The 26,903-nt window shown below is 37.3% G+C and overlaps 3 protein-coding genes across 6 annotated transcripts; 2 read left to right on the top strand and 1 right to left on the bottom strand.

Moving 5' to 3' along the window:
• The first annotated feature begins 1,116 nt into the window (after positions 1-1,116).
• Positions 1,117-3,184, top strand: LOC137731883 (uncharacterized). The gene is made up of 6 exons (XM_068471129.1): positions 1,117-1,611; positions 1,701-1,779; positions 1,883-1,942; positions 2,366-2,487; positions 2,593-2,664; positions 2,764-3,184. The coding sequence occupies exons 1-6, from the start codon at positions 1,151-1,153 to the stop codon at positions 2,864-2,866; spliced, it is 897 nt and encodes a 298-aa protein (XP_068327230.1). The 5' UTR covers positions 1,117-1,150; the 3' UTR covers positions 2,867-3,184.
• Positions 3,185-4,184: 1,000 nt separating this feature from the next.
• LOC137730494 (katanin p80 WD40 repeat-containing subunit B1 homolog KTN80.4-like) lies at positions 4,185-13,474 on the top strand. 4 transcript variants are annotated; one of them, XM_068469480.1, is made up of 20 exons: positions 4,185-4,305; positions 4,485-4,561; positions 4,681-4,897; positions 5,096-5,226; positions 5,369-5,486; positions 5,668-5,894; positions 6,040-6,142; positions 7,465-7,535; positions 7,674-7,748; positions 7,819-7,962; positions 8,060-8,291; positions 8,455-8,982; positions 9,971-10,030; positions 10,109-10,230; positions 10,580-10,714; positions 11,253-11,327; positions 11,468-11,580; positions 12,449-12,565; positions 12,671-12,739; positions 12,851-13,474. In XM_068469480.1, exons 3-20 carry the CDS (start codon positions 4,870-4,872, stop codon positions 12,912-12,914), a joined length of 2,412 nt encoding a protein of 803 aa, XP_068325581.1. In that variant the 5' UTR covers positions 4,185-4,305; positions 4,485-4,561; positions 4,681-4,869; the 3' UTR covers positions 12,915-13,474. The 4 variants fall into 4 exon arrangements, with proteins under 4 accessions (XP_068325581.1, XP_068325582.1, XP_068325580.1 ...); XM_068469481.1 differs by having other exon boundaries at positions 4,197-4,305; positions 4,457-4,561; positions 12,854-13,474; XM_068469479.1 differs by having other exon boundaries at positions 4,197-4,305; positions 4,457-4,561.
• Positions 13,475-14,232: 758 nt separating this feature from the next.
• LOC137731181 (ferredoxin-thioredoxin reductase, variable chain-like) lies at positions 14,233-14,739 on the bottom strand. The gene has a single exon (XM_068470287.1). It carries the CDS (start codon positions 14,737-14,739, stop codon positions 14,233-14,235), a length of 507 nt encoding a protein of 168 aa, XP_068326388.1.
• Between the last annotated feature and the right edge of the window lie 12,164 nt (positions 14,740-26,903).

The raw sequence follows: 26,903 nt of genomic DNA, 5'->3' as shown, positions 1-26,903 counted from the left end.
CAAATGTGACGTTGCCTTGTCTATTCCAACTTCCAAGAGAAACCAAACTCTCTTCAATTTATCACATGAGAGAAACGTCCCAACTCCCTATTCATTCAAAACCCCAAGTAGCAGTTCCAAGAGAAGAGAGTCCTTTCGCATCATAAATTACTTAATTAAGCACTTTTTTTTTTTTTTTTGAGTACATCGATAATTTTATACTAAGGAAACGGAGCCACACAATGGGTAGCCTAATTTAGTATTGAATTCGACATCCACGAGATTTAAATTTAAGACCTCTTACTTCTAAGTAGAGAGGAATACCAACAGACCATAGTAGTGGAGAAATTTTTCCAGATTCCGGTCACATATGACATCTGGTGTTCCAAGGAATGAAAGTTAGACACGTGACTTCTTCTGGTTTTCATATTCTGATTTTCATGAAATCAAATAAGGAGCATTGAATGATTTGGCTTGACAAGGCATGAATGGCGGCCTATTTGCATTGATCTGTCTGTAAAATGAGGTTTTCATCTAATTTCATAAAAGGGCCAAAATAACCCAACCAAGGAAAATGACAGTACAACTCAAAGAAACTGTCTGAAACTAAATCTGAAGCAATTGTTGATAAACTGCAGTAGATTGGCTTATCCGTATGAGGGCAGGGAAGGCCATCAGAACTAAGGACGAGAATCAGAGTAGGGGTTCGTTTAAATGTTATTAACGGCAATGGAAGTTTGACAGACTTTCTTGTCTCTTTGGTTTTTCAAGAATGCAATTTAATTGAAACATGGAATAGCCACGTGTCTAATTTTCATTCGTTGGAACACTAGGTGTCATATGTGACCGGAATCTGGAAAAATTTCTCATAGTAGTCAATGACTACTTAATTAAGCTACACTTAGCAAAGAATTTTGATTTCAAAAGCAAAATAAAGTAGATATCAGTTGGACTAGTAAGTCACAGGGCACGTACGCCCCCAATGCACCAAAGTTCAACTCGGCACAAATAGATTCTGAGGTGGGCCTTAAGATATTGAAGTTTTGGGCTTTGGTAAATGGATGATGGGCTTTGCAGTTGGAATAATCTCTCATTGCGGCTGCAGGAGATAAATGACAAAGAAAAGAAATGATGGAATTTAGATACGATGAGGTGAGTTGAGGATTGAGAAATGATGGCGGCCTTGGTCACAGGAGGAGCCAAGCTGGAGGGTTCAGGCTTAATCTCACTACAGAATATTAATTACAACAATACACGAGGAAGAAGAAGAAGAAACGAAGAATCCAACTGTCGACCTCATCCAACTCCACCACCTCGGCTCCTATCACTAGTAGTATGCCAGGCCGAGGCGGCCAAAGGGTCAGGTACCACTGCCAGAGGACGCAGACTTGTTAAAATTCGTGAAGAGAAGAGGAAGCGCGAGTACGACCGCCTTCACAAGTATCCTGCCTGGGCCAAAGTGTTGGAAGACGCCTGCAAGGACGATGGTGAGCTGCGAGCGGTTCTTGGAGACAGCATTGGGAACCCTGAGCTCATGAGGAAAAGGGTCGAAGAAAGAATCCGCCAGAAGGGCAGGGACTTCACCAAATCCAAAACCGGTTCTGTCCTTGCCTTCAAAGTCAATTTCAGAGAGTGAGTGAACTGTCTTCTCATTTGTCTATCTTATATCTTGTTTACACTTTTATTTCCTTTAATCAGTAACTATGTTTTATACCTGACAGCTTCAATCCTCTTGATTCCCACATATGGTTTGAATTCTATGGATCCCCATCTGATCGCGATGTCGATCTCTTCGGCAGTGTATGTCCGACCACCTGCTTCCTTTCTGTGTTTTCAACATCCAACATTAAACGCTCTTCCATTATTCCTACTAATCTACAGGTTTATTGTGATATTTGTGCAGGTTATTCAATCATGGTATGTCATGGGACGCTTGGGTGCCTTTAATTCTACTAATCTGCAGGTTGGCTAATTCCATTGTTATATATCTCTGCAGCCTTACATTCTTACAGCTTTACTCCATTTTCAAAATGCTATATAGTCCTGAGTAATTTTGCCGAATTGGTGATCTTAAATACATACGGGCAGTAATTGGGTAATTGTGTCGTATACAAAGATTTTCTTAGAAAGTCAACAACCTCAAGTGTATTCAAGATATGAAGGTATGGTGCAATTATTCAATTCAATATGCGAGACAATGTTTGGACTCTAGAGTTAAATTTCCTAATGCGAGAGGCAATCTATTTCTTTTATAAAACATACACTGAATGTTTATGCATCTTCACATTGTTATTGAGCCTAATCAATCCTTTTAGTAATAGTTGTTGTTATGTGTAAAAAGATTGAAATATGCTAATATAGTATGGTACCGAACTACTGATGGCAGCTGGCAAATTCTTCTATGGAGTACAATCCCCTTTATGATGTGGATAAGGGTTTCAAAGTGATGCCATCTTCATTTCATGATATCAGCGACGTTGAGTTTCAGGATAACTGGGGTCGTGTTTGGTATGCATTGTAGAACTTAGCTGAATTTTTATACTGCAGTTCTTTGCAATTTTTTTCCACATGAGATTTAAAACTTGAAAAATCTTATACATACATGCACAACAGGGTAGACCTTGGTACAGCTGACTATTTTGCTGTGGATGTACTCCTCAACTGCTTGACAGTCTTGAGTACAGAGTAAGTTTGAATAATCTAAAGTAAAACTAACAAGAGAGTTATCGAGTCTGGACAGAGATTGACTACGTTGACATTGTTTCCTTGCTTTCTTGGTGGCAGATATCTGGGCATTCAACAGATAGTTTTTGGTGGCCGTAACATGGGTGATTGGGAAGAGGGGATGACCAACACAGAGTATGGATACAAGTACTTCAAGATCTGAAACCCATAATCATTCGCTTGTGGATGTTTATAAAAGTTGTGGTGTTTGAAGGGCTTGGGTTGACAAGTTCATAATATGTTTTCAACGCCATCCTCCCTTCAATTTACTAGCCAGCTACGATCTACAGTTAAGGAAGTTGGGGCGGGGAGTATTTCGTTTATACATTTTTTTAGTAGTATGAACTTCTATTTTGTTTTTTTTTTTTTGGTGAACACTTCTATCTTGTTTTGTTTGCTTTGGACGTAAGTAAAATTTGTGGATGAATAATGTATATTACTATTTGGTACAATCATCCAACAAGGACTCAATTATCTATCACCTTCTAGCACTCTTTCTTTTGTTTCTTTTTTATTAGGATTGATCTCCTAGAACCTCCAAAAGTTTTAAAATTTAGCTTTTCAGTAACTATTTTTATTTGCATTGTATCTTTGGTCCAAGTTCAATACATAACATCTCTAATTGAATTTTTTAATAAAGTGTCAAAGGTATGTGATCATGTTAATAGTGGCTCCCACATGATATATATATACACAAACACAAAATGTATGAGAATTAGTCTATACAAAAAATGAAAAACATATTAAAAACCCAAATCAAAAAGAAGAAAAGAAAAAAAAAATGAAGAAAAGGAAACGAGAATTCGTCCCAAAAAGAAAAGAAAAAAAGGAAACGATAAAAGGTAGAGAGTTGAGGAAGGTGAGTGATGGGTGGCCAGTCCCTTTAATTTTGATTTGGGAAGGAAGGAGAAACAGCATGGACAATGGTCCTTTTACTCACCCACTCATTATCTATTCACCCACTCATTATCTTCTTGAACACTTTAGATCTCTAATAAAATTTATCTAATTTAAAGATTATTTAATCGTTCATATGAATAGAAGAAATTGATGAATAATCACAAAAATATTATTACTTATCGTAATTATTGATTTGTTCAACATATATAAATAACTAAACGGTTGTCAAATTAAGGAATTTCTCTAAACATATCTAATATAATAATGAAGAGGATAAACAATTAGAATATAATAAAATATAGTCATACGTTGATAAAAAAAAATAAACAATTCGAATATAATAAAATATAGACACAAGTTATATCAGGCAAAAGAAGTATAATGATTAATTAGAGAGAAAAATATTGTATCAATACAATAGCATTAAACTAAACGAAAGACAAAAGTACAACAATACTAATTCTCCCACTGTGTTTAGTGTTGTATATATACCCAAGTCGTGAAAGGAAAGCGGCTCATCCTCGCGTGCGTCTGCGTGCACCGACTCAGTTATAGATTGGCATCCGCTACAGCGGCCACTGGCTCGCCGTTGCCTTTTTATTTGAACAATCTGGTCTGGTCTGGTCTGGTCTGGGGAATGAATGAATGAATGAAATTGGAGTTGGAAGCAGAGGAATACTCGCTGAGTCGCTGTCGCCCGTGGTAAGAGTAACTTGTACCTCCAACTTTAATTACCTTTTAAGAATACTCCATACTCTAATTACTAATTGCTACTCTCTACTCCATGGTACCCCTTTCTTTCGTCTCTCTGGTACATTTTCATTTTCAATTTTGACAAGAAATGTAATTTTAGATTTTGTGACAACTTTGAGAGTGTGAAGAAGAAGCAGCAGCAGCGATAAACGAAAGAAACCTCCAACCCAATCCAATCTTCATTCTTTCCCTTCAGTTTCACAATGTAATGTACCGCTGTATTCTTTTCTTCATCTTTCCTATCGCTCTCATCTCCCGATCTAATCTCTTTTATCCCTAAATTTGTTCTGTATTTGAATTTTCAATTTTGACGTTACGGAGCAGAACGGAGTGCATTCTTCGAGATCCGGAATGGAACCACAATCATCACCCTTCTCATCATATTCAGCAGCACTTTGACATTGAGATTTGAGATTTGATTTCAGTGCGTGGACTACGTCGGACTGGTGTGGTCAGAGCTGCTGCTATATTTACCTAGGGCGGCTAGGGTTTCTCTTTTCTTCTTCTTCCCCCATGACTACTAAACGCGCTTACAAGCTACGTATCCTCTTCTTGGTTTATTTATTTCATTATGCCCTACAGTTTCCCTCTGTCATTGGCAGATTGCACACACACAATCTATGGTTCTCTTTTTTTCTTTAAACACACTTTTCTGTGTGTGTGTATGTTTGTATGTACGGGTATCAGATTCAGAATAATATCTCCTGTATTTTTAGCCTTAACCTGGGTTGTGCCTCAGAGGAATTTGTAGCACATTCTGCAGCTGTGAATTGCCTCAAGATTGGCAGAAAGTCTTCTAGAGTTCTTGTCACCGGCGGAGAAGATCACAAGGTCAATCTCTGGGCCATTGGGAAACCCAATGCCTTACTGGTAACCTACGCGCTCCCTCTCTCCTTGTGAGGTTAATATTGATGCTGCTGCAAATTTTCCAGAGAAATTGTATAGTTATCAACTTGGAACAAGTTTTGTTATTTCATTGAATCTAATCTTCTCGACGTCCCTTCATGCCCAGAGTTTGTCTGGACACACCAGTGGAATTGATTCAGTAAGCTTTGATTCTTCAGAGGTCTTAGTAGCTGCAGGAGCTGCAAGTGGTACAATTAAGCTTTGGGATTTAGAGGAGGCAAAGAGTATGCGGTTTATTTATTTTATTTTATATTTTTTCTGCAATATCTTCCTTTAAATTCTGCCAAACAAGAGACTACCCCCTAACGAAACTGCACTGGGAGCTTTTTTAGATATCTATTTTATGCTGTCAAATTGTCTTATATATATATATTTTTTGGTTTTGGGACGTGATTTTTTGTGTAGTTGTTCGCACGCTTACCGGTCACAGATCCAATTGTATATCTGTGGACTTTCATCCTTTTGGGGAGTTCTTTGCATCTGGCTCCTTAGATACAAATCTCAAAATATGGGATATCAGGAAGAAGGGGTGTATTCACACATACAAAGGCCATACTCGAGGGGTCAATGCTATCAGATTTACCCCAGATGGACGTTGGGTTGTTTCTGGTGGAGAGGACAACACTGTGAAGGTTACTATTTCTTTCCCCTTGCAAAATAATTAATTCTATTTTCTTTGGCCATTATTATGGATGTTGATACATGTAGTCTTTAGACAAATTATGCCATTTGATGTTTTTTCAGACAACAAATAAACTAAAATCTAATATTTCACAGTTGTGGGACCTGACCGCTGGAAAGCTGCTGCATGACTTCAAGTGTCATGAGGGCCAGGTTCAGTGCATAGACTTTCATCCCCACGAGTTTCTGCTAGCAACAGGTTGGTATCTTCTTTTGTACTCATCAGTCATGAGTTGAGCTGGTGTTATTAGCTGTATATTGCAGTGCATTGTTTCCTCGGGCAAATGAAAATGGGTGTCAATGTCCTTGGTGTGTTCTGATAGTCCCGCGGATTATTGTTTATATATTGAGGTGCCATTTTGTCATCCTACAGCTCAAGATAGGCCATTGCTTCATTGTAGGCTGCTTCTTCCTTGCTACAGATAATAGTTTTATCCACTGTTTTCATTTCTTATTGAAATTGGTTTTCCTATTATCTGGTTCTTAACTGGATCAGTTTGACCATTAGATATCCTGGTGTCTGGTGCTTTGTGTTGTTTAATGGGGCAGGAAAATCTATAAAGTATCTAGATATAAGTTGGAATATGCATATCTTTCCGAGACATTAGAAAAATTCTTTTACTAACTCTGACAGTAAAAGCTTACAAAGTAGTCCCCTTTGTAGGCTAATTGGGTGGGACAGGAGTCTGGAAAGATCCACATAATATACTTACAAATTCTAGTGACTAATTTGCGACACTTAAACACATTAATTTTGTAACTTAGAGAGACTTTAAGACACTGAACCTGCCGACTACATGTGTAAACTGCATTATTACGTAAGAAGCTAGAGGGACTCTAGTTTATTGAATTTTGAACTTGGCTTCTGCATCCCTTAACTTAGTCCTCAACTAGTTTTCAACTATTAGTGTTAATATTTTGGTAAAAGAACGTAGGTGAGATTTTCCTATTCGTGACACATTGTCCCTTTCCAAACATAGATTTGAATGTCCAAAATTTCCGTATCAGGGCTTTACATGATCTATAAAGCTGGAGGCACTTGATTTCAATTAGTTCAGAACTTTTTCAGTGCTAATTTCAATTTATTGATCACCTTATACTTTACCCATCGAAAAGTCATGTGGATACATATTCTACCATGTTCTGACCTTTACGTCTTCGAGATTCCCCAAATAACCAAAGAATGACTAGTGAGTTTTCGTGTGTGTATCCGTTTTTAGTGGGAACTTGACGAGTCTATCTGTCTACAGTAGCTGTTTCATTTCTTAAAGTGGCTCTTTACCAGCTGTAAATTTTGGCGACGGAAAGTAACAATAATAGTGGCATTTCAAAATTGTGTGGTTGTTTCGAATATCAATAAAGTGTATAACATGCTGCTTCCAAGAGTGCTTATTACTTCTTTTATTCCGGCATATAAACAACCGTAAACTCTGGTAATCTGCATTCATTTACACTGCACCTGTTCTTGCATAGTATTTCACATATATTGCTTTCTTGATCCCCTCCTCACCTCCTTTTCAGGTTCAGCAGATAGAACTGTCAAATTTTGGGACCTTGAAACCTTCGAGCTAATTGGCTCTGCTGGACCTGAGGTGCTGTATACCTCTTGAATACATCTCTTGGCTCTTAATTTGTAAAAGTATTGGTCCATAATATTGCCAAGAAATTAAGATTTTCATGATTTTCTTTCTATTAAGGAGATTATCTATCTAATTTCTAGTTTCTAACAGACAACTGGAGTGCGTTCTTTGACTTTTAGCCCTGATGGGAGAGCCCTACTCTGTGGATTGCATGAAAGTTTAAAGGCAAGCTCATATAATCCTTCATAATAATCAGGATTATCAGATACGCATACTTAATAGTTTTACTGCATAGGTTTTCTCGTGGGAGCCAATAAGGTGCCATGATGCTGTGGAGGTGGGATGGTCTCGATTGTCAGATCTTAATGTTCATGAGGGAAAGCTTCTTGGATGCTCTTACAATCAGAGTTGTGTTGGAGTGTGGGTTGTAGACATCTCGGTATTATTCAGTTTATCTTTGTTCTTGGAGTGTTTTCTTGGTTTCTAGCCCTGGTGGTATTAACTATTGATTTAAAACTTATCTGTTGCTTGGTTAGCGCATTGAACCGTATGCAATTGGTAATGCCAGCAGATTGAGTGGGCATTCAGAATCTAAATCATTGTCTGGTGGGAATCTCTCTGTGCTCAATGAGAACGCTGCTAAATCTAGTTTGGGCCGGTTATCTGTTTCACAAAATTCAGATTCTTTAGTGAAGGAAACAAAATCTCTTGGAAGGTTATCAGTTTCTCAGAATTCAGATCTCGTTAAGGAGCCAAAAATTATTGCATGTAGGCAAATTATTAGCCTTTTTTTAAATTTAATTTTTGCTGTGTTGCTGGGATTCTCAGATTTGTTTTATCACAGATCTTATCTTAGCTTTTTCACATTTCTTTATGTTATTACTTCATTCTGATGTTGACTGTTTAATGCCTGATTATCCTCTGAATGAAGCCACAGGAATTGTTCCTGGTGCTCCTCAAAGGATCAGTATGAATTCCAGTCCAAAAACTATTGTGGCTAGTTCAGTGGCAGTTCCTAATGCATCAACCCTGAAGAGGAGTTCTACTAAGACCCATTCAACAGCTAATATTCCAACTTTTAACAAGTCTGATGTCATACCTGTAATTGTACCAAGAACTAGTATGAGGTCAGAGCTGTCAGCTGAGTCTAGAAAAGAGGTTAGCGTTGCTGGAAGACCACTGGCATTTTCTTTGCAGTCAAAGGCAACTGATTTCCGGAAGTTGTCCAATAGCAGAGAAGAAGTGGATAAGCCAGCTGTCTCTTCGGTGTCTGAATCCCCTGCTTCTAAGGCTATTGAATTAAGCAGTGCTGCAGATAAGAATGGCTTCTCAACAGTTTTAAGTTCAACTCAGGGAATACATGCTGAAAAGAACACAAAAGATGATATATATTTTGGGCCTGGGAAGCATGAAACTAGTTCAATGATGGCGCCAACTGCAAGTTACCAGCATGAAAGTTGTATGTATCTAATCTTTAGTAGAACGCTTTCCACTCATCCAATATATTCAATATATCGCCATTTAGTCTAATTTTGGATCTTGATTCTTGGGGTGGTTGTCAATTTTGGTATATATCTTATCTCAGTTTACTTATGCTTTTGAAGATGTTTATACATCAATGACGTGTCTATATGTGAGCCATAATATTGTAAGTCTGATGGATTTTCTAGTCTCTGCTACACAAGCCTTGGATATGTTAACACTTGAGATTATATTGATATTTTAAATATCTTTATTGGCAGAATATTTTAAATATTAGATTTATAATATCAGCTGTTCAAGCCTTCATGTGTGTGTGAGTTGGGGAGGTCGCCCTCCCCTCTGCCTGACCCCCTACTTGAATAATCGCTTTGTTGTACCAAAGTAATGTTATAGCCATTTAAGTTTCTTGCATTATTTTGGAAATAAACAGTTTTCATATCAGTTGCAAAGGTTGTACAAGGCTGGTTGAATGAACCAAGCATACAGTAGAACCACAAGCCATCTTATCTCCTTAAATCATCGGTAATCATTATTCCACATAGGTATTTATCAGATAGTCACCCAAAGAAAGGCCTTCTCACTAGTGTGAAATCAAAGCAGATGGAGGTGTGATCATGAAAACCATTAGTAAGAAATTAACCCTCTGAGGATGGTATTGCCAACCAAGGGAATGGGAAAATTCCTTACTCTGAAAATGGATTCTCTGGCGCATTTCTAATGGCTGTTATCAGAACATTTGTATGTTTTGCATATTCATTGCTGTCATTTGCCATGTGTTTTAATTTGGTCTCTCTATTGTATAGTATTGTATTCTATATTATCTTTAATGTTTTCTTTAATGATTGATGGCCTTTTACATGTGGGTTTGTCTATCTTTTATATATCTTTGAGACCGAGTGTCATATTGTCAAACCTTAAGCTACTATTTCTTTTTTCACCTTTCTTTCTTTTTTTTTGTTATTAAGATGAGGCTCCAGGGCACAAGGTGAGCAGAGAAGCATTTTCTGCTGAAGGTCAAAGAGGAGGTATAGGTTTTTTGCTTGTGTGTCATTTATATGACTAGTCTAGTGAAGTATGACCCAAGCTCTATATGGTATATCTAGGGAGATTGCACTCAATTGCTGTAAATTGGGAGAAAAGAGATAGATATTCTAACTACGAGGGACCTACTTCCAATGGTACCCTGGGAACAGCGTCTGCACCAAATATTATCCCTTTAAATGCGGTATGGCTACATCTTTGTTCTGCCTTTTTGTGCCATCTTTCTTTCTTGATACGCATCACAAATTGCACTTAAGAAAATGACATGGGAATACTCTGTCATTATTCAAAAAAATGGCATTCAAGTTTTTAACCATGAGTTACACTTAATTGCAAATTGTGCCCAATTCTCAATGTACTTTTCTTTCCCCATAATGTCATGATATGAGGACTGACTGGAACCATGGATAGATCACTGTAGTAAAGACCATGGAACTGTATAAGATTTATTATTTTCTCATGTTAACTACTGGATGGTGTTTCTTTTTGGTGGGCAAAAATTGTAACCTATACCATCTTCTTTTGGTTTGAAGTTTAAGCAGCGAGGTTATCCTACATCTACTGAAAAAGAAACAGTGTCTGCTAGTGATGAGGATGCTATTGCAGATCTCCTGGAAAAACACGATAAATTTGTTGGCTCCATGCAATCTCGTGTTGCCAAATTACAGGTTATATTTATTGGTTTTTGGACTCTTTTTAAGTTTTTATGTGGTGCTATTGTGTTCTATATGCATCTTTTCTTCCTTTACATGAATTTCGAGCATCGTTAAGTTGATGGGAGCTCAATGCTTGTTAATTGGGGTTGCCAATAATGCTTAGGTCGACTATCTTTCAATAATTCATTGCATCCCATTTGTCTTCATAGAATTTCTTGAGCTTTTTTTCTTTCTGTTTGCATCTTAGTAGCCACAAAATGCAAGATTTTTTTAATGTTTTTCATAGCAGTTATATCAGTGTTTTTTTTTTTTTTTTTGTGTGTTAGCAGTGTTTGGAATGGCAGATAAGGTTGGGGATAGATAGGGGCCCAGGATTTGGGTTAGGTTCCAAAATCATGGTTCCAAGTAGGAAGTTATATAAGAACTGCTGAGCTGCAAGCCTGCAATGAGGAATTACCAATCATTGCTCAGTTACAATAATAAGACAATATTCGGGCGAATACTTTTAACTATCAACCAATAAGTTGATGAATGTTGTTGGTCTTTGCAGGTAGTCTATAGATATTGGGAAAGGAATGATGTTAAGGGGGTCCTTGGTGCAATGGAGAAGATGGCTGATCATGCTGTAAGTATATCCTGCAGTACTGTCTTAATTTAGTTTTTCTTGAGCCCTCAGTTTCTAGATACTATTGAACGTGGAGCACATCCCTTATAGTTATTTTATAGAACTACAGTTTATGTGTAATGTTTTTGCTTTTAATCCAGGTCATTGCGGATGTAGTCAGCATTATGACACAAAAATTTGATATTGTCACACTGGATATATGCACTTGCCTTCTGCCACTCCTCACTGGCCTTCTAGAAAGTAACATGGATAGGTAAGAAGTTTTAGCAATATCTTCCTTATAAACAGCTTCTAGACACTTTACTTTGTATATTCATTTTGAGTTTTAGTTCTAGAAAGTAACTGTTCATATAATATGAGCCATCTTAAAACAATAAAATTTGCCTGTTGTCTTTTTCTACTGTTCTATCGCATAAGGAGGCTCACTATATCATAGATGTCCTCTGCTCCCCCAAAATTTTCTCAACGCTATGCATACACAGAAGTATCATCCATTCATTTGTTTAGTTATAATTTGCTGTGGATTTCTGAGCATGCCGCACTTTTGGGTTTGAAAATGGAAAAGCTTTTGCAAGTTCTCTATGGGAAACCAGTCTCATATTTCTTTTAACTTAATATGCTTTGTGCTTTTGAAGTGATATATTTTCAATCATTTCTTTTAGGAGTGAGGCTTTGCCACTACATTATCTTTGTTTTTCCTTAATATGGAAGGCCATGTGAATTTCTGGTGCACTATGGGCACCATATTCACAGGTTGGATATGAATGAAATGTGTGACATGCCATCTGTTGCCCATAAAATTTCACTAACGAGAACAATTGTTAGGAAATCAAGAAAAAAAGGCGGGGTAGGGTGTTGGTGGCTGTGAAAGAGTGGCCTCCAATAGCAATTTTCCGGTGAAGGATGGATGTTACCTGGGTGAAGTATATTTTATGACCCTAGATCCGGTTGCTTCGTGGTAGAATGACACACCCCTTGTGGTAGTCAAGCAGAATTTGATATGCAATAATAACATTCGTGATTAGCAAATAAAATAGCAACGTCCTTACTAGGTTTTGTGATTGGGATCTTTCATCTGCAATTTCGATGCTCATTATTTGACGGGCCTGATCTTTATTCAGGCATTTAGGCATTTCTTTGGAAATGCTGCTCAAGCTGGTTAGAGTGTTTGGTTCTGTGATTTATTCAGCAATATCTGCGTCGTCATCTGTTGGCGTTGATATTGAAGCCGAGAAAAGGTATGCTTTTTATTGTTCTGATATACATTTTTCTTTACCTTATATCTTAAGATTTAAGCATGATCAGATTTGAGGTGGCTATGTATTTTGAAATGGTTGCCCTAGGCTGGAGCGTTGCAACATCTGTTTTGTGGAGCTTGAAAAGGTCAAATGCTGTTTGCCGGCTCTAACCAGGTGCCTTTTTTTCTTTAGTTTACTTCAATCGGGGTCTTTTTCTGTCTTCTCATTTTAATTAATTATGCCGGAGATGCCAATATCCTTTCGTTCATTCATTTTTAACCATAGAAGAGGAGGATCAATTGCAAAGGCTGCACAGGAGTTGAATTTAGCTCTTCAGGAAGTTTCATGACGGAAAAAGTGTGCATAGTGAAAGTGCAGTTTGGAGGGAGTTTGTGCATTTTGGAGTAATGAACCCCTCCTCTTCTTGCAACACCGCTATGATGGTTCAATGCTCTCTGTGTTGTGTGGCCTGGCCGACTCGGGCAGTCCCTGGTTGTACATTAGTGCTAAGTGGAGATATTAACTACAAGCTAATTCTATACTATTCGCTAAAATGAGAGGCTAATTGTCGACATGTCGCTCTACGTCCTGTTTGCACAGTTTTGGGAACTTCCAATCCATTTCTGCTCAGCGAAAGAGATCACTGCTCCACTCCGTTCACCATTTACCATGTTCTGCTCAGCGAAAGAGATAGCTGCTCCACTCCGTTTCACTATTAACCCAACATGGTAGCATCAAATTGGTTCTTTTTTTTCGTTAATCTGATGATCAAATTGTATCCTTTGGCTGCATTAACAATTATTTAAGCGTATGTTATATTTTGCACCTTCAAATTTGGGTGCAATGACAGTCTCATACCTTATCTTTACAAGATTGCAATGTCATACACAAACTTGTGTTTTAGTTATAGTCTCATATATCTGTTAATCAATCTGCCAATTTGACAGTTAAATAATGTGTCAACTAGGAATCTCAAATTTTTATTGATATAAATATCAAATTTGTTCCACATAAAAAAAAAAAAAAATCAATTAAAATCATTCGGCCCCTTTGGTTGAACTAATCATTCCCACTGCAGTCGACGACACCGTGGTGTTGGGTTTTTCGAGCCCATGATGAGTTGTAGATCTATTGGGAATTATAGATGGGATTTAGTGGGTTTCCCAATTGGAGTTGTTTTTCCAATTGGATTGGTTTTTCCAATTGAAGTTGTTTCCCCACCTAAGCTTGAACCTAACTGGAGTGTTCTCCCCCTTAGCAATCATTAGTTCATTCTATCAGGAAAACTAAGGCAAACGATTGAAGAAGAACAATAGTCTCTGTGCCTATGAAAACAAGGAGGCAAAACAATTTGTTTCGAGATTTGTTGTTGTATTATTTCATTCGTAACAAACCTTTGTCAGCTGCATCAACGCGAATGCGACTCTATCTAGCAGGAGGTTAGGCAGGCTAACCAACAAGAAAACTCTACCGCATATTGCTCAATGCTCAAGAGAAATAATAATATTAGATTGATCCATGTAAATGTGATTAAATACATACATTCAAGTGCAGTTGCAGTTTATTTGAAGCCAGATGAATCAACATCTTTTATAATTTTTATTTGATATATAATGTGTGAGGTGAGAGAGAGATTGATATATATGGATCGAACTAACCGAAATTGATCAAAGATATTCGAACTCATCCTCCTTGAGATGGGCGAAGAACTTAACTGCGCCACGGCCTTGAACATCGACGACGAACTGCACCTTATAAGGGAGATTGGCCGAAATCCGCTTGCCCTTCCACAGCCCAACGTACTGCTTGAGCTCACCTTCCATGCCAGTAATGTCCACCTCCGGAACTCTGGGCACGTGGTACACCTTCAGAGGCACCTTCACCCTAACCCTAGCTCCTATTTTGGAGAAGGCGGTGGCGGCGGGTTCATCTGATGATGTTGATGGAGAGACATCGGCCGCAGCAACCTCGCAAATAACCCTTCTACTTAATTTCCTCCTCCACGGGCAGTGGGTGAGAGCGGTGGGAGTGAGTTTGTGATGTGGAAATGAAACTGCCCAACAAGAAGGGAAAGAGAACGAGAACGATTTCAGCTGTCCCGCATCTGCTGCTGCCCTTAGGGATGAATTGAGGGATGAAGAGGCGGCGGCTGCTGCCACTGTTGCTATACCCATCGCTCCTGTGTCCGTCTGTCTATCTTTCCCTTATCTAATAAATCCCTCTCGGTTAACGCACACCCAGTCTTTATTTTCTTAGGGCTATCTCTCAACTCAATCTCCAAACCCCATATGCCCCACACCAAAATTCTTGGAATTTGGCCAAAAGTGGACCCTTCTGTCAAGACCAATCTGATATAACCACAACTATTGAGTAATTGCAAAAACAGCTCCTCATTTAAGGTCAATCTGCAATTTACCAAAAACGCTTCTCTCTGCAACTATGCATATCAACCCTTCCAACTACCAGAGACCACGCTAGCCACCGGCCACCCCATCAAACTACTCTCATTATTCGAGTCATCACACCCGCCTTCAACCCACAGACCAAACCTAGCAAGAAATTCTAGTTGAAATTGCTCAGCTTCCCTTTGTTCATTGTGTTGTATGGTTTGTAAAAGTTGTGTTTGATTATATGCGCATCAAACTATCAATCAGGTGGGTCAATTTAGTTAATTACACTAACACCTCATTAGAATTATTGAGTTTTTACAAAAAAAAACCATCACATTTGAGATATTATAATAATGCCTCCATCATATCCAATCCCATAGCTTACCCGACTCGATTCATATGTTTTCCAGCTTTGCAGCTAAAGTTGGTACATTGGTTGAAAGTTTTTTAGTTTGGTTTGAGACCACATTTTTTAAATTTTTTAATTTTTAATTTTTTTTGCGACTCTCCTCTAGCTACCTTGTATTATACATCTCTTACCACCAGTCATTCTCCACCTCCACGCCCATGCTCTTCACTGCTGCAAGCATTCGTTGCTCCCCTTATTCAACTATGCAGCATCTCGACGCCTAGGGGTGGATCCATAAATTTAGTCTTGGACTCTAGAAGCTTTATTTGATGGAGACACATGTCGCATTGTAATTAATCTCCTGGTTGGAGAAAAACTGTCGTGCTTCAGTAGGGGCGCCTCAACACGAATCCTTTAGTGAGTTTCTAAAAGTATAGAATTGATTGGTGCTCGCCAGTTTCGAGATTGGTGAAGTAAAGTACAGACACAATTAACCACTCACAATTCAAAAACACATAAAATGACACGCCCCAACCCCAATATCCTCACATACCAGGGTAGGCATGTGCTGGTTGACACCTGAGGATCACGAAGCCATTTTAAACACACATATAACTAAAAGATGTATAATTAGAATGATTATACCAAAGCAGGAACGTGTTGAGGCGCCCCTACCGAAGAATTACTATAAAAAAGATACGAAAAGGGGAGTGATCTCAAGGATGCCTATGCCGTAGTGTCCTGACGCCGGGATCATGTGCCTCGATCCTAACTCCTGAGGGGGCGCAAAAACAGAAAAGATGAGTGGACCATAATTTATAATAATAGTAATAGTACGAAAACCAATTTTTTTTAGAACATACTAACCCCTTGTTTTGAAAACACATATATAATACTACATAATAGGTTTTATAAAAGCCCTAGCATGCCATGTAAAACATTCGTCAAACATGTACATGTAAAACCATGCTCATTAATGCTGAAAACAGTACTGCCTGAAGGCAAATCCGTGAATCTCATCGATGATGTACTCAACTAGGGGCATCATAGTCGCCCGAAGGCAGTACCTATCCATCACCCAAAGGTGAAGCTGAATAACCTGTCCATCACCTGAAGGTGTAGCTGAATAACCTGTCCATAACCTGAAGGTGAAGCTGTATAAAATAGCATACATCCACACCGACACTAGTTATGGCTAGTTAAGCTGTCTGACATTACTTTCAGCAGTGAAGCTGGGGGTATATAATATATCATATCTCACTCCTCCATCATCTGTGTCCTATGGCCATAGACATCTATACCCGTGGTGTGCGAATGTGTCGTATGATAACCCACTAGGTAAGTACCAAAAACATATCTCAAAATTTCATGTCAAAACCAGAGCTCATCAAAACTTAAAGCGTCATCTCATGAATCCATAATAAAAATCATGATCGATAGCCACATAATTTGTATATGTAAATCCATAATTCATCACCTTTAGTGAAATGTAGGTTCAATAAATAATAACCTTCGTAAAAATAATTTAAATAATTCTTAATTTCTCTTAAACCATAAATATAGAAATCTATAGAGGCATAATATAAATCCATAATATAAATCACATTCAAATCATGAAATAGATCATGCATGCTAGGCTAATATTTATAAAACATATAGTTTAAGAAGGGGTCCACTCACAGTTTTTATTGCCTGAGACGAGAACCACTCGAACTAGCGAGGATGATGTCGCTTCCTACCAACGCGCCTAAACACAATTAGGGACCATTTAGTAAAACTTTACTAAAACATTATAATTTTGGAAAATGGACGGCAGATTTGGATTCGGCATGTTGAAAAACCTAAGGAGGGACATCAGGTTTCTCCCCCACGCGCTGCTTCACGTGGCGGCCGGCCGCTTCGATTCGCCGGAAAATCGAACAACTCCAAAAATTCCAAAATTTTACAAGTATGAAGATCTCAATGAGAGGAACAACTTTCATACATGTGACTAAGGCCAATTTGGCTGGAAAAAACTCCAATTTCCCTCGAACCCGCTGGAAACCCTAGAAATGGGTGGCTTCGATTCGTCACCTCCGGTGCTCCGCCACCCTTACAATTGTTTGGGCTTTGTTCCTGGCCTCTAGAGGAGTGTTTTGGTGGTGGTAATTGAAGAAGTTAGCTTCAGAATTTAAGGAATCGTTGCATGAACCCGTCGCACCCAGCGATAGTTCTTCACCAATTTACAACCAAATTTCTTCTAATTTTGGGTGGAAATAGAAAAGGGAAGGCTACATAGTTGTTTCCAGGTGGAGATTTGCCTCGATTGGCCGTGAAATGTCATGACTAGCGTTGGGTTTGCATACCACCGTCGGGTCGAGTCGATGGCTACCCGGTTCTCATATTTTCTTCTTCTCTCATTTCCCCTCCTTTCTCTTTTCTAATTGGTCACTTTCTTTCCTCTCCCCTCTTCTGATTGGTCGAGCCCTCTCCCCTTTTCTCCTTTTCTTTTTCTCTCTTCCGTTCATCTCTCTCATTTCTCTCATTTACTCATCATTACAATCGTCCACGTGGCTCAATCAGATTGCTTTAGAAAATTTAGAGCCTTATAGAGTGAAGGTTAAATTTACTAAAATACCCCTGACTTTAAACGTTAATAACTCCTTCGTTATAACTCCAAATTACATTTCATTTGCACCTACGCATTCGTAGCGACGAGTATTACGAGGATGCACCAAGAAAATAGTTCTTACGTGACACGATAAAGTGGTCAATAAAAGTCAACGCATTTGCCTCGAAGGGTATTTTCATAATTTCACATTTTAAAATTATAAAAATCGTAATAATTGGGAACGGGTCGTTACATAAAACTTATATTCAATTATAAAAAAAAAATTGAAATACATACCAAACAATGTGATTAAGGATTGAAATTGAAAATACATACTTATTCTTGTTTATATTTTCTTGTTGGTGGGTAGATCTTGATAATGGTAGCGTAAAAAGGATTGAGAAAGGAAGTGGAGATGGATAATTTTGAGCGTGGATAAAGTGAAATATCGTTTAAATGGAGGAAATAAGGGAAGAATTGTCACACTCTGATCCCAACATACGTCCAGGATCGACGCATGATGTTGATTGTAGGGGTGTGAGGAAATACAACGAAAAAATTTAATGGAATACTGAAATTGAAACTCACAATGATTACAGCAATTGTACAACAAAATGTTAATAACCCTCAATAGGGCCAAGACATGCCTGTAAGCTCCCAAAATAAAGTCTCAAAAGAAATACAGGGAAAGATAGCAGGGTAACCTAAGCACTCCAGGCTCTTTGAACTTTAACTGATACCCCAGAAGTTCCTCGTATCAACTAATACCTGTCACTGGCATAATCACCCATACACCATAGGAATGGTGCATAAGGAAAAGTACCAACCCGGATACACTGTGAAGCTCGTGTGAGTAACAATAATTCGACGTATGTGATAATCATAAAACCAATCTATCAATCACACTTTATAAACAGTATTCATAAAATCATAATCAAACTATTCAAAATCCCAAATGAGTCACACATACATCCATCGGCCTATCTAAATCAAACCACAAAGGTTCTTAATATTGTTGGAAATGTGCCCTAAAACCAATCATATGATGATACTTTATGGACATTTCACATGTTAAACTAATCTAGTTTAATGTAAAGGGCAAAGATTATTGTTTGAGCCGTCTCATATAAATGTTATATGCTTAAACGATAAGTCCAAGGAATATGTGATTAGGAAGAATGCGATCTAAAGAAGTTAGATTCATGAGACCATTCTTTCGTTGACACATCCTAAACGTTCCTGATCATAGGATTGTCAATTGGGCATTGACAGTCCGTTAAGATCAGTACGTGCTATGTCTTCTCTCAGGGAGAGTGACTAGTCTCGAGTCATTGGTGTGTGTGACATCAAGACAAGTACGTAGGTGCTTAATAGAGAATGAGTTCACTGAACACGATCAACGAAGAGTTCTCATATTCATGTCACATGAGAACTCATGGTTGGGAAAATGCAAATTAGTCTTTTGACCTGAGGCATCACAGTTGTCTTGTGGTTAGATCCTTAATCTTTGATTATGTCAAAGTCACTCCATCAGGAGGGTGTCCACGGCATCGTTGGGGTTAAGCCACTTAGCCATGGAGGCAAGTGAATGCGCAACAAGGGATCTCTAACCTTCAAACTGTTTGAGGGAGAATACTCTATGATATGATTTAGAATCTCTGGCCAGAGTATGAATGAGATTTAGGAATGTGTTCCAAATCACATTCAAGATAATCATATAAGCACAAGACTAACATTGGATAGTAGACATGAATAAACTATCAAACCAAACAATGTGGTCAAGAGTATTGTATTAGAGAAAGACCGTATTGCATTTGTAATCCTAAAACTGAATAGGTTCTCCACCTCTTCTGATTAGCTTGGGTAACCATGACATGCTGCTAGGCGTCAACCATGGTTTGTGGAAGCCCTAAAAGTGTATTATCACTAACGGGAGAATTGAAAGTAAGTTCCAATTCACAATCGATTTGAAAGAGTTTGAATCGCCCACTGCCTCGCTAAAAGGAACCTAATGGATCGTACACCGTGTAAGGTAGAGATTGAAGATTCAACGGAGATGAGTAAGAATAATTAAATGGTTTAATTATTTATGGCAAGGATTAATTAATATGATTATTAATCAAACGAATAAGTTCGTTAAAAGACCCCGGGATAGTTTTGGACCTTAAGGCCCAATGGGCTTCGAACGTCAAGTCCATTGACTTAAGTTGTGTGACAACTTAATGAATAATGATTCACAAAGGCCCAAATAGCCCAATAAATCCCATGTTAAAGAAGGAGTGGTTTTGGACTTATTTACAAGTTTGCCACTCAAATGAATTAAGGAATAAGTATGACTTAATAGCCAAAATTCATTAAGGGTAATTTTTGGGGAAAGGATGAGAACACAAGCTCTCATTTCTCTCTAAAATTTCAGCCACCTTGGAGGGATCATCTAGCAATCAAACTCCTCCAAGGTCACTCATTTCTTCTACAATATGCCTTGGTGTGGAGACTTAGAGGTTTTCAATTTTGGGAACTTGGAGAAACCTTTTCATCCATCCAAATCCATGGATCTAAGATGCAAGGAATGAAGGCCCTCTCTTTGGGTGATTAGCCTTTGCTTATGCAAAGAGGAATCTACAAAGGTATTGATTTCTCAACTCACTTTGTTTTGAGTTGAGTCTTGGTTCACCTATCTACTAGGCTTTGAAGTTCATGGGTTAAGTTTTGTTTTTGAGTGCATATAAACATGATTCCGCCTTTTAATTGTTAATTGCATGTTGTTGATGTTGCTCAAATGAACTTGTTTTTCACAAATTTTCCTTCAAGTGGTATCAAGAGCCTAAGTCTAGTAGTTGGTGAATCCTTTTGGGTTTTGTAGTTCATAGTTTGTGATTTGAATGTTGTAATTGTTACAAGCTTTATTCTTGCTTCTTTGAATGTAAATTTTGTTAGAAAATTTGCCATCTCAAATGTTGTAGATGTAGTTCATATGAGCATGAATTTTGGAGCTAAAATTTGGTGCCATGTTTTTGGGGAAATTCGGCCAAATCCAAAGGGTGGATTTTTGGGTTCTTGTTTGACTTGTTAAAAGTGTTTTAAAGTGACTTTTGGAACCCCTATGTACCCTAGTATGGTTGTATGTTATTTCCCTTAAGTTTGAGTGGTTTTGGTATGTTTTTGGGTGAAGAATGTTCATGGAGCTCTTATGGGTTTTCATGGATGTTCTTCATTGTTCTTGATATGTTCTTGCCAAGAACAAAAGGTTTGGTGTTTTGATTCAAAGTTTTGATTTATTTCATAAAGTTTTTGTTTTGAAATATTTCTTATGTTTAAATATATTAGATATTTATTTTGAAAGATTAAAGAAATTTTAGTGGGTAGGTGTGTAATGATTTATTCCATTTCACCCACCCCACTTACAAAAACTTTGAAATTTTTTTTATTACTTTGCTTCAATGGCCGGCCACCCTACTCAATTAGGGTCCTTGTGGGGCTTTTATGCAATTACATAAAGTTTTGATACTTTTGTGTATTTGTAGTTTGACCCAAAAGTTTACGTTTTTACGTAAAGGTCCAAAATCACTAAAAGGACAAATTGTTTTGCTCCTTTAATGAAGTTTTAGCTTTTGTGGAAATTTTTGGGTTATAGTTGTAATTACATGAAGTAGTGGACTTTTGTGTTTTTACAAAGTGACCCCAAAAGTTTAAGTTTTGCAAAATGGCCCAAAAGTTGAGGTCATAGCATTTTGGCCCAAATTAGGTAGAGAACAAAATTGTTTTGTCTCTTTAAATGAGAATTGGATTTTCATTTCATTTAGCTCCATTTAAATCAATTCTATGGATACAAAAACCAAATGAAAATGTTGCATTCAAGTTTAATTAGTTAAAGCGTTAATTAATTAAAGAAAGGGTGATTATGAACCTAAGCCTACGATAATTGAGCTATGTGAATGGCCGTTTCAAATTTGTTTGAACCATGGGAATGAGTAGATTAAATTTTGGTTGTAATTTGATATGATCAATTGTTGTAAAAGAGCATAAGCTCTTCTTTACTTTAAAGTAATTTGATTTGATCAATTGTTGTAAAAGAGCATAAGCTCTTATTTACTTTGAAGTACTTCTTTCTTGTTTTATTCGATATGCATGAAATTGGAGTAGTTGGGTCCAACGCCCAATAAGACAACACGCCTTAATGTGATTAAACGCGTAACTAAAATCAATCACCATCCCTAGACCGAGATTCAACACTAGGCTCGTGTTGAATCGAATCAAAGGTTCATAGTCATCCTAAGGCCCTAAGGCAACTATATAGTCCATCAATGAATGCAAATCTTATGTTAGTAGTACCATATAGTCTTGCTTTAAAAACCGTTTTAAAAGCATAGTGGGAGTATTATATACTACTAAATCAATCATATGGACCAATAGTTGTAATAGGACCAAAATGTTTTAATTGGATTAAAATGTATGTTTATATGTTATGAGACCTAAAACCCTCAACAAACCATTATTAAGTTGATAAGCGAGAGATGCTTTGAATATCTCTTCGTGGCCTTCCACCGTGGTAGGCTCCAATCGTTTGTGACTTGTACACCGGCTTCACCCTATCATGGGGGAGTACAAAGTGCATGCTTACACTCAGGAGGAGTCTATACGCATATGATGAGGTGAGTGTAGGCAACGAGGATGGCCAACATCATATCATTGTGAGGCTATTCTTGAACCCCTTCATGAAGTAAGCATGGTGGGAATGACTTAACTAAGTGCAATGGAGCCAACATCATATCATTGTGAGGTGACATTCTCTAGAGGCCAAATAAGATGGGTTCTTACATTAGATGTAAATGAGTAAGCGTACTCTCTCATTATTATTTTTGCTAGCCAACATCATATCATTGTGAGGTGGGCTTGGTAATAGTGAGTCTCCCATACCCTACTAAGAGTTTCCTCCAAAAACTCTCGAATTCCGATGAGGGATATGGAATTTGCTAAAAATAGTGGGTGGTGCTATTTTGATTTAAAGACCCGGATCAAATAGCTTAAAATCAATCAATTTATATTCGTTATGTATTTGTTTACCAATATATTTGCAAACGCTATCCAAAACTTGACAAAGAAAAACCGAACGCTTTAGTTTCCGAACTTGGTACCACAATCCCATAGATTGTCTTGAATGGATTGTAAAAGTGCCTAAGTAGTCTCATCCTCACAATCTTCCTATTGATAATGTATCAACGGAAGAACATGTTAGATAAGTCTACCATGAAGACGACAATGCAAACTCTAGTGCTTGTCTCTTTGTTACACGAACAAGGAACTTGAGAAGTAAGCAGAAGGGCATGGACACTTTATGTGCCATGATTCTCCATTTACAAATTGTTGTATGAAGAAATGAGAGTTGCCTTGAACAACTCTTGAAAGTTTGTAATTATGTTGAGAACATAATGGTTGGTTGACAAAAATAGTCCATCAACATGGACTTATGATGATTTTGAATCATTGAATGTTGAAGTGTCAAAACACTTAACGAGACGGAAACTAGGCAAGGACTTCACCTTTGTGTCCCTATCCTAATGGTTCACTAAGTTTATTGTAAACTATATAGTGAACAATAACCGCACGCTCTCCAAATCGTTTGATGTGTATAACACATTTGAAATAAGTTTCAAGAGAGATAATGGGAGTTTAGGGACCATGACTATTGTAGTCAAAAGGGAAGTCAAATGAAGAAGGCAAAATAACTCCAAGGGAACAAACTTTCTTTATGAAAGGATGGACATTGGAAGGGGTATTTGCAAGAAATGTCTTGCAAGTGTCAAGAACACACCTTTCGAAGGTGTTGTAATATGTTCTTGAAATAGTTCAAAACAGTTGGTTCTTCTACTTGAATACATGATTCTATATTAGCAACTATGTTTTACAATTGTTGTAAAAGTGTGCTAATAAAAAGTAGAAGATTAATGAGAGAAGAGAAAGTACTTCACATTCGGAAAGTGAATAAAATATAGATCTCTGCGAAAGCGGATTGTACTTACTTCCTCATATGAACTACCAAAGAAATTGGAAAACACTAAAGATTGTCTTTACATTCCAATTTTAAGGAACTTAAATCCGTCACTATAGTAGAGATGGATAAATGTTTTGTTTGACAAAACATTGTTCTTTATTAATCAATAATTAGATTATTGTAATTTAATTGGTTGTCTCTATAGTAGAGATGATGTGGTAGTTTAACTGTTTAGAATACGATGATGCTTAAAACCCAAAAGGTTGCAAGGTAGTGACTAATCCCAACTGAGTTGTGATACCTCTAAAACATAAGTTACGAGTTGGTCATAGATGGATGCTTTGGATCGTTAGATCCGGATCCAATACCTTCTTGTTAAAATTGTATAGAGGCGAAATGTTCGAATCTTTATTCTTTTGGAAAGAAGAAAGAATCACAAAGTTGTTGAGGTTAATTCACTTAGATATTAGTGGCACTTGTCCACAACATAATACTACTCATGTTGTATGACATTCACCGAAGATCACTCTCGGTTGGACTATAGTTTATTTTGAATAAACACAAGTCCGAATACTTTGCAAAAGGTTTCAAAGAATTCAAGAAATGTAAGTAGATGAGTAAGACGTCTAAAGTATTTACCTCCTTAGATTTGATCCAAGGAAAGATAACACTTTAGATGAGTTTCCTTGAAAGATATCAAGGAAAATAGCATCATAAGATAATGAATTTCTCCATTAGGAGAAGAACGAACTTGAATAAAATTTAGTTCGTTGGATGTTATCTATTACCCATATATAGGATATATATACTTCTAAAACAATATGATTGTCAATTAGAAGATCTTCCAAAATTTTCATAACTCCATAAGATGTAGTTGGAAAGAAAGACAAATCTTAAACATGTTAAGATTTGGGGTTGTGTGCTAATAAGCAATATTTGTTTGATATGATCAACAAAAATAACAACCTAGTTCCTACACCACAAGCTCCAAGGTAGTCGAGAAGGATTTAATAAATCATCTCAGTTGAATGGTTTGAACTTTATGACTATGTCATAGAGTTACACCTCTTAATTCGAAAGAAATAAGAATGAAAATCCTTATGACTACACTTAGTGGGAGCTATAAGCATCTTATGAGAAAAAGGATCAAATCGTTTGATTTCTCATAAAGATGTAAATGAATCTTTTGTTTACTAGGTTTACAAAAGATTAGTGGGAGTTAATCATATTCCTAAATTTGAATATATATACATGATATATATTAAAATGAAAGGAATTCTTCATCGTTAAAGTTATGACTTTAAACATTCTATAATGATAGAATGTATATGGGAGATAAAGTCTATGGGATGGAAATCTATAAAGATATAATTGGATTATATCAATCCCTAAAATAGACAAGAGATGCTAGGAAGTTTCTCATATGATGATAAACTTCAATTAGAATGACAATTCTAGTGAGACTAGGAAGTTGTTCTTCTCAAAGGGAATGTACCTTTTGACTCCCAAAGAAATAATGCGTAAATAGAATCCTTTATGCATACGCAGAAAGGTGATTTATGTATTTCATATTGTATGAAAACATTGATATAAGATGTACCTAGAACGGTACAAGATGATATCAGTGCAAGCCCAGGATCAGAACCATGGCAACTGTCAAGTGAATCATTAGGTATTTAAGAAATACTAAGGATGGATTCCTCAAGAATGAGGAAGAATTAGAGTAACGTAATGGAAGCGTAAATGTATTAGATTATGAATCTAATCCATCATAGAATATCTCTTCATCATGAATGAAGTGATAATGAGATATCTCTTTATTATGACTAAAGAGATATTTGGGTGGAAACGTTAAAAGTAATGACTTTAATGTGTTCCATCATGTATGCAAAATATATTGCCATATAGAAGTTTACAACATTGTTGTTTGGATGGGAAAGTTCATTTATGAACTCTCCATTCGGTTCCAACCAGAAAGTGTATGACACTAATGGGGCGATAGCTCAAGCCAGGGAATCAAGGTCTCATCAAGGTCCGAACTCAAATGAGAGACTGAACCACATGATTGAGAATCATGTATAATGGTGACGTCGTTATTCTCAAGGTTGCTTCTATGGATAACATATAGATATCCATTGTCTAGGCCTACTACTCAGCCATTTATGAAATGACTACAAAAGAGGTATCATCACTGATGACTAAGCTGATTGGCTCTAGTGCAAGTGGGAGATTGTTGGAAATGTGCCCTAAAACCAATCATATGATGATACTTTATGGACATTTCACATGTTAAACTAATCTAGTTTAATGTAAAGGGCAAAGATTATTGTTTGAGCCGTCTCATATAAATGTTATATGCTTAAACGATAAGTCCAAGGAATATGTGATTAGGAAGAATGCGATCTAAAGAAGTTAGATTCATGAGACCATTCTTTCGTTGACACATCCTAAACGTTCCTGATCATAGGATTGTCAATTGGGCATTGACAGTCCGTTAAGATCAGTACGTGCTATGTCTTCTCTCAGGGAGAGTGACTAGTCTCGAGTCATTGGTGTGTGTGACATCAAGACAAGTACGTAGGTGCTTAATAGAGAATGAGTTCACTGAACACGATCAACGAAGAGTTCTCATATTCATGTCACATGAGAACTCATGGTTGGGAAAATGCAAATTAGTCTTTTGACCTGAGGCATCACAGTTGTCTTGTGGTTAGATCCTTAATCTTTGATTATGTCAAAGTCACTCCATCAGGAGGGTGTCCACGGCATCGTTGGGGTTAAGCCACTTAGCCATGGAGGCAAGTGAATGCGCAACAAGGGATCTCTAACCTTCAAACTGTTTGAGGGAGAATACTCTATGATATGATTTAGAATCTCTGGCCAGAGTATGAATGAGATTTAGGAATGTGTTCCAAATCACATTCAAGATAATCATATAAGCACAAGACTAACATTGGATAGTAGACATGAATAAACTATCAAACCAAACAATGTGGTCAAGAGTATTGTATTAGAGA

The sequence above is a fragment of the Pyrus communis genome, chromosome 4 (assembly GCF_963583255.1).
Source record: "Pyrus communis chromosome 4, drPyrComm1.1, whole genome shotgun sequence".
In the NCBI taxonomy this organism is placed as follows: Eukaryota; Viridiplantae; Streptophyta; class Magnoliopsida; order Rosales; family Rosaceae; genus Pyrus; species Pyrus communis.
Note: the sequence above shows the minus strand (reverse complement) of the source record. Positions and strands in the feature narration are given on the sequence as shown.

What these genes read in the sequence shown, in the direction of transcription:
- LOC137731883 (XM_068471129.1), top strand. Translation starts at nt 1,151, where the DNA reads ATGATGGCGGCCTTGGTCACAGGAGGAGCCAAGCTGGAGGGTTCAGGC. An exon ending in ATGTCGATCTCTTCGGCAGT is followed by an intron (nt 1,780 to 1,882) that starts GTATGTCCGACC and finishes ATATTTGTGCAG; the next exon opens with GTTATTCAATCATGGTATGT. An exon ending in TTAATTCTACTAATCTGCAG is followed by an intron (nt 1,943 to 2,365) that starts GTTGGCTAATTC and finishes TACTGATGGCAG; the next exon opens with CTGGCAAATTCTTCTATGGA.
- LOC137730494 (XM_068469480.1), top strand. Translation starts at nt 4,870, where the DNA reads ATGACTACTAAACGCGCTTACAAGCTAC. An exon ending in CGAGTTTCTGCTAGCAACAG is followed by an intron (nt 6,143 to 7,464) that starts GTTGGTATCTTC and finishes CCTCCTTTTCAG; the next exon opens with GTTCAGCAGATAGAACTGTC. An exon ending in TGTGGGTTGTAGACATCTCG is followed by an intron (nt 7,963 to 8,059) that starts GTATTATTCAGT and finishes TTGCTTGGTTAG; the next exon opens with CGCATTGAACCGTATGCAAT.
- LOC137731181 (XM_068470287.1), bottom strand. Translation starts at nt 14,739, where the DNA reads ATGGGTATAGCAACAGTGGCAGCAGCCGCCGCCTCTTCATCCCTCAAT.